Source organism: Vulpes lagopus, chromosome 21 (genome assembly GCF_018345385.1).
Source record: "Vulpes lagopus strain Blue_001 chromosome 21, ASM1834538v1, whole genome shotgun sequence".
In the NCBI taxonomy this organism is placed as follows: Eukaryota; Metazoa; Chordata; class Mammalia; order Carnivora; family Canidae; genus Vulpes; species Vulpes lagopus.
The window spans coordinates 28307054-28320715 of record NC_054844.1 but is presented as its reverse complement, the minus strand read 5'-3'; the positions used below and the strand labels follow the sequence as shown (position 1 = coordinate 28320715).

The 13662-nt window shown below is 40.0% G+C and overlaps 1 protein-coding gene across 7 annotated transcripts in view; it reads left to right on the top strand.

The window, feature by feature from the left end:
• The window catches only part of DENND5B (DENN domain containing 5B), a 193867-nt gene extending 181953 nt beyond the window's left edge, over window positions 1-11914 (top strand). For all 7 annotated transcript variants that reach the window (XM_041735707.1, XM_041735703.1, XM_041735706.1 and 4 more), the window contains 4 exons: window positions 1893-1975; window positions 2195-2321; window positions 4439-4613; window positions 7355-11914. In XM_041735707.1, the coding sequence (XP_041591641.1) occupies window positions 1893-1975; window positions 2195-2321; window positions 4439-4613; window positions 7355-7538 (569 nt within the window). In that variant the 3' untranslated portion in view covers window positions 7539-11914. The remainder of the gene's footprint in view (window positions 1-1892; window positions 1976-2194; window positions 2322-4438; window positions 4614-7354) is intronic.
• Window positions 11915-13662: the final 1748 nt, after the last annotated feature.

Sequence of the window (13662 nt, the reverse complement as noted above, 5' to 3'; positions counted from 1 at the left end):
AAAAATAAAAAAATAAAAAATGAAATCTTTAAAAACAAATAAAATAAAATACTACTGATTAGTACAGTGCTGTTTTAGAATGAATAAAAGTTTTCAAAATAAATTTGCATGTTTAAAAGAGAAACAGGGACACCTGACTGGCTTAGTCAGATCATATATGATTCTTGATCATGGAGCCATGAGTTTAAGCTCCATCCTGTGCAAAGAGATTACTTTAAAAAATTAAAAATATATATATTCAGAAAAAGGAAAAAAAATAACTAGCAGCTGAAGAGGCCACAGTATCAGTCCTTCAATCATTATTGGTATAGAAAAAACTTAACTTGAGCTTTACCTGAAGAGTGTTTTATGTGAGAAATCCTCCAGCAGTATGACAAAGATTCTTAAACACTAGAATGTGTAGCTTGTCCTTTATGGTATGACATGTATTAAATTTAGTAGTTAATCACCACAAGAAATTATCAAATATTTAATTTTTCTCTTGTTACCTACTTTGTCCCTAAAATCCTTTTTCTTCTTAACCATTCTTGGGGTTAGGGAGGCAAAGGCAATTTAGGTCCCATTCAAGCAGCCCAGCACACTCCCTCAAGAACAGGGCCTGAGGGATGCCTAGGTGGCTCAGCGGTTGGGCACCTGCCTTCTGCTCAGCTCGTGACCCCGGGATCCAGGATCGAGCCCCACACTGGGCTCCCTGCAGGGAGCCTGCTTCTCCCTCTGCCTATGTCTCTGCCCCTCTCTCAGTCTGTGTCTCTCATGAATGAATAAATCTTAAAAAAAAAAAAAGAACAGGGCCTGAGAGTGTGCAGGCAGGGCAAATGAAGCAGTGCCCAGATGGACTGAGTAGCCAGAAAGGGAAGCAGTTCTGGGCTTTAGGTGCCTCAGTATACCTGGCTTTCCTCTTCCCTTTATTTTATTATTTTTTAAAGATTTTAATTATTTATTTGAGAGAGAAAGAAAGTGAGAGAACATGAGCAGGGGGTGGGGTAGAGAGAGAAGCAGACTCCCCTGCCAAGCAGGGAGCCCAATGTGGAGCTCGATCCTGGGATTCTTGGATTATGACCTGACCTGAAGGCAGACACTTAACCAACTGAGCCAACCAGGCACCCCTTCCCTTTACTTTAAGCACAATAGCAAAAACACAGATTTCAGGGTAGCCCGGGTGGCTCAGTGGTTTAGCACCGCCTTCACCCCAGGGTGTGATCCTGGAGACCTGGGATCGAGTCTCGCATCAGGCTCCCTGCATGGAGCCTGCTTCTCCCTCTGCCTGTGTCTGTGTCTCTCACTCTCTGTGTGTCTCATGAATAAATTAATAAAATCTTTAAAAAAACACACACACACACAGATTTCAGATTAGCCATTCAGAGCTTCACAAACCTTTCTTTGCCCAATAAGGGACTCAGGTAGATAGGCTAAGGAGATACCTAAGGAAAGATGCTATGTGTCTTTCCCATCTCACTCCTCAGATCCAGGGGCTTGCTAGCATTGTGTGACAGGTACCATGCCAGGGATTGACATCTGTCATATCTCATTCACTTTATCCAGTGACACATGAGATGTATATTTCCCTATTTTCCCTATTTCCCTATTTTAATATACACATAATGTATATTAAGGCAATTCAGACTCAGAAGAAGTTAGACATTTAACCAAAGTTATAGATTGCAAGTGGCAAGATTGGGATTTGAATCTAAGGGTCTCTTGGATTCTTTTCCTTTGTGCCAAGATGCCTCCCATTTGGCCGAACTGGCCTAAGGCAAGTTTCACAGAGCCCCTGAGAAGCCAGCTTGCTGTGGTGAAGTGTTTCCTGCATGGGTGGACACAGGTGATACCCCATAGTACTTTGGTTTATTTCCCTTGCATGAGAATTCAGCCACTGTTCATTATTTTTTCAGAACCCAATGCTGGACAGATCCAAGAAGGAATCGGAGAAGCTGTGAACAATATTGTGAAACATTTTCACAAACCTGAAAAAGAGGTATGATAGTCTATAACACTTAATATAAAGGATTTTAAAGCCATTTTTATACATAATACATAAGGCAGTAGAGAGGGCATGTTAATTTTTATTTGTAAGCTTTGTAATAGCTACAAAACATGCTTCATCGCTGCCCTCACTCAGCACCTGTTTCTCTAGTGTCTTCTTAAACATAAATGCAGCAGATTATTCTTTGGCACTGCATATTTCGCTTTACAGAGAGGAAGCCTCACGGTGTTGCTGTGTGGAGAAAATGGACTGGTTGTGGCACTTGAACAAGTCTTCCATCATGGGTTCAAATCTGCCCGCATCTTTCACAAGAATGTCTTCATCTGGGACTTCATAGGTAAATCAAAGCAGATGTGTGTTGTTATAAGGTCACTGAAACGTTTCTTAGAAAACTCAAAGATCCAGGAGTTAAAGCAAATAAAGGTTAGTGACAATGGAGTACATTTTTTGAAATAAATATCAAATTAGCTTTTCATTCAGTCAGCAAGTATTTATAGTGTCCATAATATTCCAGACACTATTCTGGATGCTCGAGATATACATCAGGGGGCACCTGGCTGGCTCAGTTGGTAGAGCATGGGACTCTTAATCTCGGGGTCATGAGTTCAAGCCCTCCATTGAGTATAGAGCTTACTTTAAAAAGAAAGATAACACATCTAGAGATAAGTAAAACACAGAAATTCCTATGGTTGACAAACTTATATTCTAGTGGGGGCAGGAACCCAGACAATACACAAAGACACAAGTATGTGATTCATCTAGTATGTTAGAAGGCGATGGTTGATCTGAAAAAAAATAGAGCAGAGTGACAGGACATGGAGTGGAGAGTGCTCTTAAGTGGGGCAGTTACATGCTTTGTGGACAAGGTGACATTTGAACACAGATTTTTAGGGAATTGAGGAATCAAGCCATGTGGATATCAGAGAAGAACACTGCAGGCTGGGAGAACTGCTAGGGCAGAGGTCCCAAGGTGAAAGTGTGCTTGGCCTTTTCACGGAATAGCAAGACTAGCGTGACTGGGGCAGAGTGAGGGAGACAGAGTTAGAGGATATTGGGAGAGAAGGCTGTTTACTGCCAGAGCCAGGTGCTTGAGGAATTTCTAGGCCGTTGGAAGGACTTTGGTCTTTATCATGATTGAAATAGGAAATCATTAGAAGGCTTTGAGTCAGGAGTGAGTGACATAATATAACTTAGGTTTTAGAAGGATTATTCTAGCTTAATACTGTTCAGTATGGTAACCACTAGCTACATGTGGCTATTTAAATTTAAACTGATTTAATTTAAATTAAATTTAAAATTCACTTCTTTAGTCACACCTGCCTTACCTAGGAGCTATTAAATTGAACCTTGCAGTTATAGAACATTTCATTCATCACACAAAGTTCTGTTGGAGTGTGCTGCTCCAGCATGCTAAATAAGCTTTGTAATCTTTATTTTGGTATGCAGTTCTTCTAGAATTCCCAGTTTTTTTAGAGGGGTGATTAATCATTTTGTGTCTTGTAAATATGGTCTAGATGAAGTAGTTGATTTTATCCAACTTAGAATTTTTAGACAAAGAAAAGGTTGACAGAGCTAGGCCTCCAGGAGTGATTTTTTTTTTCTTTTGGAATGCCTAGAATCTTACTGCTCCTGTTTCTGATATGCATACGTATCTCTTCCTCAGATTTCCTAATCAATTCCATTTCTTTGGTTTTTGTTTTTTATAAATTTATTTTTTTATTGGTGTTCAATTTGCCAACATATAGAATAACACCCAGTGCTCATCCCGTCAAGTGCCCACCTCAGTGCCCGTCACACAGTCACCCCCATCCCCCAATAATCAGTTCCATTTCAAGGATTTTGTTGCAAAGTATTAGCCATTTTATAACCACAACAGAGGGCACCATCTTAATGGCTACTGTGTATTGGCTGGTTACTCCTAGAAGATTCTTGATAGAGGAGTCCATTTTTTTTCTTTTTTGGCAATTTCCATTGCTTGAAGGTATTCTAAGGAGAGTAAACTTTCTATCCTTTTGTTTTTTTGTTTTTTTGTTTTTTAATTTTTATTTATTTATGATAGTCACACAGAGAGAGAGAAAGAGAGGCAGAGACACAGGCAGAGGGAGAAGCAGGCTCCATGCACCGGGAGCCCGACGTGGGATTCGATCCCGGGTCTCCAGGATCGCGCCCTGGGCCAAAGGCAGGCACTAAACCGCTGCGCCACCCAGGGATCCCCACTTTCTATCCTTTTGGAATGTGGTCTAGATTAGAAAATAAACTTCTGGGACCATATTGTTCCACTGGGAAACATGGATCTCTATAATTCCTTGTGAAACCAATGATAAAGTAATGATTTTGGTTTCTGGACTATAATGCAAAGCATCATTACTATTTCCAAAATAAACTAAGTGATTACTCTTTCTGTACATGAAGTACTAATGTGTATTGTGATATCATTCTGACTTCCTTCCCCAGAGAAAGCGGTTGCTTATTTTGAAACCACTGACCAGATTCTAGACAATGAAGATGATGTCCTTATTCAGAAATCATCCTGCAAGACCTTCTGCCACTATGTAAATGCTATTAATACTGCACCCAGGAACATTGGAAAGGACGGCAAATTCCAGATTTTAGTTTGCCTTGGAACACGGTATGAAGCCAGTTCTTGACTTTCCCTATCTTTGTTATGTGTTGGACAAGAATCTAGAAGGGTGTATCATGCTCCTTCCAAAGCTCTCCCATGGGCTTCTTTCATTCCTAGTTTTATTATGACACTACTGTTTATTGGGTCCTTGCTACATGCTGGCCCTTTGCTAAATATGTTAATTCATTCTCTCATTTAATCCTCCTATCAGTTCACTACCACACTACCTGAAGTAGCAACTGGTAACCTCATTGTGTAGATGAGAACACAGAAAATAGATGTGGCACAACTAAGTTACAAACTTTCCCAAGGTTATACAGCCAGAAAGAGGCAGGGCCAAGATTTATACCCAGTCTCATTTGAGGCTCTGAACCATTCTACTACACTAGCTCCAAAGGTAGGTAGATAGGCAATAGGTAGTTTGGTAAGGAATTTGACACACCAGCAGATACACACATATATATTTACATTATACCACCATGTTGCTTTATTTTTTTTTATTTTTTTATTTTTATTTTTTTTTTTTTTTAAATTTCTACTTACTTATGATAGTCACAGAGAGAGAGAGAGGCAGAGACACAGGCAGAGGGAGAAGCAGGCTCCATGCACCGGGAGCCCGACGTGGGATTCGATCCTGGGTCTCCAGGATCGCATCCTGGGCCAAAGGCAGGTGCCAAACTGCTGCGCCACCTAGGGATCCCCAACCATGTTGCTTTAAATTTAGTAACATTCTAGGGCAGCCCAGGTGGCTCAGCTGTTTAGCGCCACCTTCAGCCCATGGCCTGATCCTGGAGACCGAGGATCAAGTCCCATGTCAGGCTCCCTGCATGAAGCCTGTTTCTTCCTCTGCTTGGTTCTCTACCTCTACCTCTACCTCTCTCTCTCTCTCTCTCTCTCTCTCTCTCTCTCTCTCTCATGAATAAATAAATAAAATCTTTTTAAAAATAAATAAATTAAAAATAAATAAATTTAGTAACATTCTAGAATTTGTACTGTATAAATAATTCTTAACTGTATAAAGTCTTCTCTTTAAGACAATTTCCTACCCATTTATTTTTTTTAAATGATGCACAGGAGCTGTAAATTCCATTCATTTTAAAACAACTATCACAGTTGTAAGAAATGAAACACATAGACCTTTAGAATAAGCTTGTTTTATTTTTTTTTTTAAGATTGATTTATCTATTTGGAGACAGAAAGTACAAGGGAGGGGCAGAAGGCAAGGGAGAAAGAGAATCTCAAGCAGACTAGCAGCTGAGTGTGGAACCTGACACAGGACTCGATCTCAACCCTGAGATCACGACCTGAGCCAAAATCAAGAGCCAGACGTTCAACGGACTGAGCCACCCAGGCACCCCAAGAAAAAGATTCTTAAGTTATCTTTGCGTGTTTGTTTCTTTCTGCAGCCCTAGCGCCCCAACAAGAGATTCAGGATGGCCTGGTTATGGCTGCTCTTGTCATGAAAGGCATGTTGTAAGGTGCCTGGCTGGCTTAGTCAGAAGAGTATGTGACTTTTAAACTCAGGGTCATGAGTTCAAGCCCCACATTGGGTGTAGAGACTATACAAAAAACAAACTTTTAAAAAGGGGAGGGGGATGGGGAAAGGCATATTGAGAGATGCTCAGTAAAGATGTCTTAGATACTTAGTGACAGATAATTAACGTCAAGACACACCAGAGGTTGAGATGTTATCCTCCTGGAACAACTGGTTTACAGAACTAAGTTCTGTATTTCTTCATAATAAAAGGGGCCAATTTCAGCTATGCTTTTAAAATTCCTTTTGAGGGGCACCTGGGTAGCTCAGTGGTTGAGCGTCTGCCTTCAACTCGGTGTGATCCTGGGTCCAGGATCAAGTCCCACATCAGGCTTCCCACAGGGAAACTGCTTCTCCCTCTGCCTATGTCTCTGCTTCTCTCTGTGTGTCTCTCGTGAGTGAAAGAAAGAAAGAAAGAAAGAAAGAAAGAAAGAAAGAAAGAAAGAGAGAGAGAGGAAGGAAGGAAGGAAGGAAGGAAGGAAGGAAGGAAGGAAGGAAGGAAGGAAGGAAGGAAGGAAGGAAGGAAAGAAAGAAAAGAAAAGAAATATTTCTTTGGAGGGACGCCTGGGTGTCTCAGATGGTTAAGCATCTGCCTTCGGCTCATGATCCCAGGGTACTAGGATGGATCCCCACATTGGGCTCCCTGCTCAACTGGGAATCTGCTGCTCCCTCTCCCTCTGCCTCTCCCCCCTTTCCACCTGCCCACTCATGCTCACTTGTGCACTTTCTCAAATAAATAAAACATTTTTTAAAAATTAAAAATAAAATTCCTTTTGAACATGATCCTTATCTTCTTTTATCTCTTTACTGATCTGACTTCTTAGACCAGTGCAACCCATATTTTGGTTTGTAAAATCCACTTAGTATTTTTCTGCTTTGATTTTGTTCCTTGTTACGTTCGTTGTGTCAGTTTTTTTTTTAAATGCTAATCCCAACTGTTTAATGTAGTCAGTCTTTCTTCCCAAAGAGTCAGTATATTTTGGCATACCTTGCCACAGATGTCTGAGTATCACCCTAGTAAAAAAGAAACACAAAATGACATTTAACCAGCAATTTCCAAATTCTTGACTTTGGTTTCCTCTCTGCTGACCTCAGAACTTGCCTAGATTTTGCTCCCTCCAATCCTACTCCTTCCCATTGAAATCTTTCATATGTGTGTTGTTCTGCAGCAAGGTCAGCAGGGCTCAGGACTTCTTTTTCTTTGAATCTGTAGGGATCGCCTGCTCCCACAGTGGATCCCACTCTTGGCTGAGTGTCCTGCCATTACCCGAATGTACGAGGAAAGTGCCCTCCTGCGAGACCGCATGACTGTCAACTCTCTCATCCGCATTCTGCAGACCATTCAGGACTTCACCATAGTCTTGGAAGGATCACTTATCAAAGGAGTGGATGTGTAACCCAAATGACTAGAAACTCTCAGTCCAGACCCCTTGTTCCTGAACCTTCCCCAACTATGGGGACTGATTTGGACTTGTCTGACAAGGTAGTGAGTCACTGCAGGGGCATCCATGCAGTATTCCCCAATCTGAATAATCCTCACACTGCAGACAAGGCAAAATGCTGTATTGTAGTTCATTTGAACCTGGAATTTAGTATAAAATAGAGTATTTTCATGTGTTAGATGTGTGTAAATATGCTATCTTCTTTAAGAAATTATATTACTCTAATAAGATACTTTTCTTAGATTGAATATTCCTGTGACTTAAAATAAGTAGCTCAACCGCATTGGGAGTTGGGGAGGGGAAGAGTGGTGCTAGCCAGGAAGAAGCCAGTAAACATGTAATTACAGTGCAACCCAGTTGGGCTTTTTTTTTCCCTCCAGGTATCACAAAGGAACCCAGAATGCATTGTTATGTCATCGCCATCCATCCTGGCGAGTCCAATCCTTTGTATTGTGAATGTAAACAGCTTTACCTACTGTATGTGATAGTCCTCACTTCTATTTTTAAGTTACACATGGTTTCATACATTTGAATTGAGTCATTTTTCCAGTCTTTTGGGAAAAATTTTCCACCGGCACAAGATAATGATACAATTCAAATATTTTAAATACTGGACCCCAGGAGCTTGGCTGAACTGGAAAGAGAACACAAAGCCCCAAGAAGTATGTTAAATTGTAGGATTATAACTTCTTTACACTTTGGAAAGATTAGCCTAGACTAGCTTCATTCTTGGCATTTTTATTCTTGTTATGTGAGGTACTTTGAAGAGATGTGAATTTCAAAGTGTTGATCTCCTAGTTATAAGAACTGCAATCGGCAGTTTGATTCTGGACTGCTAATTTGGCCATCTAAACCCTGCAGCAGTTCCCTACCTCCAGGATAATCTCCAACCCTGTCTTTGTTAGGCTCCAGCAGCCCCCCTTCCTGAGCCCATCCCCCTCTCAGGAAATGGAAGGAATGTCTAAGAAGGAGGAGGGCTCTGTGCAGTTTGGAATGTTTTTGTGAAAGTATTTGTTGACCATGATAATGCAAATAACTGGGAAAGAGAAAGAATGAACCCTTTCTGGGTGTTTCAGGGCAAGTTTTGTGTTCCTTTTTAAGAAGGGGTAATAATATAAAACCACTGGCCCAGAGAAGGTAACAGCTAGGAAAGCATAGATGGACAAAAATGGGAGCAGAACAAGAGGCAACAGTTTTGAAAGACTAAACATTGTACCTTTCCAGCTTGGTATTTTATAAGGAAGTTAAATAAATGTGGTGTTAGCTCATTACCTTAAGTCTTCATTTATGGCAGGTCCTGTAACTAATTAGGCATTCACACGTTGTTAGCAGTGAAATTGCCTCAGCAGAGCTCTGGGTTTTATTCCCAGTTGTGGCTGAGAAGCAAAGCCATGGCCTCTCAGGACCTTTGTACAAACTTGAGGGTCCTGGGCTTTAGCCAGCAGTGTTGTTTCCCTTATTTCCTTGAGGAAGAAGGTAATGAAACAAGTGCCTCACTCCCTTTATCAAACACTGTATTCGGCCGGGGTAACCAAGGCGCATCCCCTTTTAATATGTGACTTAGTACTTGCAGAGCAGTGTGGTAGTTGAAGGCAGCATTTAGAAACCCATGGAAAGGGTTTAAGAAGATGATTCTGGGTGACCTGGGTAGACTGGAGATTTGTTCTCCTGGGGCTAAAGGGTATCTGCATTGGTGTAGCTCTTCCAGAGACGTGGAAAGTCTGTCATGGGAGGCATCCAGACCTATTTCCCACAGGGTCCTTGTGTTGCAGTCATCAGAAACCATAGAATGATCAGTGCAGAGTTTTATTCTTACTACTTTTCTCATAAGGCCATATTTCTGGCACACTCTGGGCAGCTGAGAGATGACCTAGGTTAGCATGCTAGCATTGAGTCATCATTTTATAGATGGGTACACTTGAGGATCAGAGAGGTTAAATACTTAGCCCCACAGCTGATCAGTGACAACGCAAGAGTCTAGAACTCATGTCTTTTATTACACCAAAGCTCAGAGGCATTCATGTTAATAGTCTTTCTACCCCTGGATCCACCCAAACAGCTAGTAAATACGTGTTAATATTCATTTATAATAGTCATTTATAAGAATTAACATTCATTTTAACAGATTGTTCTCAAGTGGTTGAGAATTATAGCTGTTATAAAAACTGGGAGCAAAATTGGATTTGGGGCCTGTGAATAAAAACATTACATTAAAAAGTAGTACCCCCAAAAAAGTTATACCTAAAGCCTTATCCCACTTTGTGTAGTATGACCATAACAGTGGAAATGACCAATTTCAAAAGAAATAGTCACACCAGAATTGACACATCCTCTAGAATGCTGGGCCCTTTAAATTGGTCCCCTTGGAAGCCCATATACTTATTCCAGTGATACAGCCAGGGCTCCAAACAGGTGGGGACCTCCTTGTGAGCTGCTTGAATGGCCTACAGCCCATTCTTCTGAATATTGCCAGTTATGGTAAATCTCAGTCTTTCAGAAGAAATTTCATATTTGGAAACAAATAGTCCTTAGGATCCAAGCTAATGAATAAAAAGAATGCTTATGCAGAGTAAAGTAATGCCTGGAACCATAATTAGTATTTTCACATAATAATAGCTTGAGAGGAAATTGTTTTAAAATGAAATAACCGATTAAAAAATAATAATAATAAAATAAAATGAAATAATTGCCAAAAATGTTACCTCTTGAAACATCTGATTTCTAAGTGTTTTCCAAATGTCCCAAACCTCCTGATGGGAAGCTTTCCGACAGTGGCACAACACTGTTGTTGGTATATTATGTGTGACACTGGAAAGCAGTGCCCTGGTTGGGGCTCACGAGCACCTTAAAGATGACCGAGGCTCAGTGTGGAGTGGCATAAAGTGGGGTTCTGGTTGGCCTACAGGGAACAAAAGTTCGTCCTCTTTCCCACTGGGATCAAGAATATGATACAAGAAACCTGAAACGTGCAAAAGTTTGCAGTTGCCTCTAAAATTTATTTTAAACATCTCACACGTTTTTGAACCTTTGTGACTCTGTGGTATTTACTTTAACCTGCGTTTTTAAAAAAGAATTGTAATGAACTGTCACACTACGTGAATGATACAGGGGAAATACTGAATTGTTTGTTTTTCCTTTTTTTGAAATAAAGCACTGTGGTATGTAAATTTAAGTGAAAGAGGGGTAGAGACTATACTTAACAGTTTATGTGTAGTCTATGTTGACACCTCTAAGATATTTTGAAACATGAGGCAACAGACGAGGACCTCAGATCCCCAGGGAAGTATTTATTTGGCAGCATTGAGAGTATAGCGCTTAATTGAAATATCTTCTTTCTGCTAAGATTTATGATCTTTCAGTAGATTTTCATTTTGAGAATTGTGAGTATTTTCTCTGTGAAGTTTGCAGAAGCTATCCTTTTCACTATGTTGAAAGGACAATCTGAACCTTAGCTATTTATATTTCAGTATTAACACACCTTCATTGAGAATGGTCTCGAGCTCCTCTCTACTTTTATAAAGTGAATCCTGTTCCCAAAGTCATCAGTTTCTTTTGAAGCCCCTCCCTGTTCCTTACATAAGTGTTTGTTACACCACCATTTAGCTTATAAGGAGATGGAAACAAATAATAAGCTTATAGGTCCCTTATTCCTATTAAAACACATTGATAAATCTCTTGGATTTCCAAGCCTTTTTGAAGAGAGTGCTGATGATGTGATCAGAGGAATCCAAGAAACTCCTACTCCCAGATCTTCCTTGAACTGATCATCCTCTCAAGGACAGAGTAAAGCTTAGCTCCAGGAATGTATCACATTGAGCAGTTGACACCAGAGTGAGAAAAAATATGTATCAAAAAGATTCTCCTCATTTGAGGAACCCAGGGCATCCTTGGGTTATGGTAGGAGAGAATCTCACTTCATCCATTTTCCTGAATGTATATGTATGTGGCTCTGGACTAATCCAAACCAAATCTTGTTGACAGTAGAGAGGTACGGTAAGGAGTTCTGTTGTCCATCAAATGAGGGTGTTAAACATAGAAAAAACTCTCTGTGTTACACTTGAACCCTGTATAAATGTACCCTGTGTATCTTTTTAAAAAATGAACATTTCTGCATTTAAATTATATTGTGTTTCTTTGTATTGTTAACAATGCATCAGAACTGGATTTTTTTTTTTCCTCATCTGAACATAATATAAAATTTAAAGAGTATTGTGATATCAAGCACTTTAACATACATATCAGAGAAACTGACGTGGGTTTTTCAGGTTTTGGAGTACATTTAAATATGACTTTTCATGCTTTGTTCTTTACAAATAAAACTGTGGGGTTGATACTTTGTTTTGCTTTGTTATTATACAATCTTAATACTGAGCGGCAAGGGACTTCAAAAGTAGAGAAATAAACTGAAACCATTATATAGTAAGCATACAGCCTGCTGTGCAACTGGTTATCCAGAAATGGTTTTAAAAATTTTTTTTGAAACTACTTCACACCATACAGAAAAATCAATTCTTGACCTAATAACCTAAATTAAAAAGGAAAAACAAACGTTTTAGAAGAAAATACAGAATGTATTTATGAACCTGGAAAAGGGAAGGATTTCTTAAACAAAACACTCAAACTACCATTATAGTCTACGATAAAAATAGAAAGCAAATATTCATTGGCTACTCACTGTAAGCATTACTTAAATCGTTGCATTAAGTTATGGACACATAGCATTTTATTTTTATTTTCACACATGGCATTTTAAACATCAAATTCCTGCTGTTACAGAATTTTTTTTTTTTTTTGGAATTTATATTCTAATGGAAGAGTTACACAATAAACATGAGAAGTAATACACATTGTAGTTAACAATAAGGTAACAAGCAAAGAAGAGATTGAAAGTGTGATTAGGGCTACCTGGAGGGGGACTGCAATTATAAGTGGGTTAGCCAGAGAAGGCCTCCTCACTGAAAATGGTTCCAGGCATTACAGAAATTGGGAAGGTGCAGGAGAAACAAGTTAGTATCAATATCAAAAGCTTACGTTTTGGGAGCACCTGGTGGCTCAGTTGATTAAGCATCCAACTACTGATAGGAGCTCACATCATGATCTCAGGTGGTGAGATCAAGCCTCGAATCAGGTCCTGGGCTTAGCGCTTAGCGGAGTCTACTTCATTCCCTCACCTTGGCTCCTCCCCACGTGCTGTCTCTCTCTCCTCCCTCTCTCTCATAAATAAATCTTTAAAAGATAAAAAAAAAAAAAAAAAAAAAAAGCTTACTATTGGACCTAAGTTTAGAATACCTGTTAGATATCCCAGTAGAAAAGCTTAGTAGAAAAAAAAAAAAAAGAGAGAAGCTTAGTAGGCATTTGCATATGTGGATGAGGATTTGTCAGTGTCCAATCAAGAGACAGAAACCACACAGCTATTTGAAGAGAGGTGTTTTTAAAATTTTTATATTTTTATTTCTTAAAGTAAGCTCTATGCTCACTGTGGGGCTTGAACTAATGACCTTGAAATCAAGTTGCATTCTCTACCTGCTGAGCCAGCCAGGTGCCCCAAAAGGGGTGTTTTAATGTAAAAACTGGGATCCCTGGTGGCTCAGCAGTTTGGCCCCTCCCTTCGGCTCAGGGTGTGATCCTGGGGTCCTAGGATCAGTCCCACGTTGGGCTCCCTGCATGGAGCCTGCTTCTCCCTCTGCCTGTGTCTCTGCCTCTCTCTTTGTGTGTCTCTCTTGAATAAATAAAACCTTATAATAATAATAATAATAATAATAATAATAATAATAATAATAATGTAAAAAACTATGTATGAGAGTTCTCCCCAGAAACAGAACCAAGAGATCGTGTGTGTATGTAGAGACTTTAAGGAATTGGCTCATGCAATTGTAGAGACTCGGTAAATCCAAACTCTGCAGGGTAGGCTGGCAGGTCGGGCATTCAGAGAAGACTTGCAGTTCAAGTCCAAAGGCAGTCCTCTAGCAGAATTCTTTCTTGCTCAGAGGTCAGTGTTCTGTTAGGCCCTCAAATGATTTGTTCAGGCCCCCCCAAGCTATGGAAGGGTAATCTGCTTTACTTGAAGGCCGCCAATGTA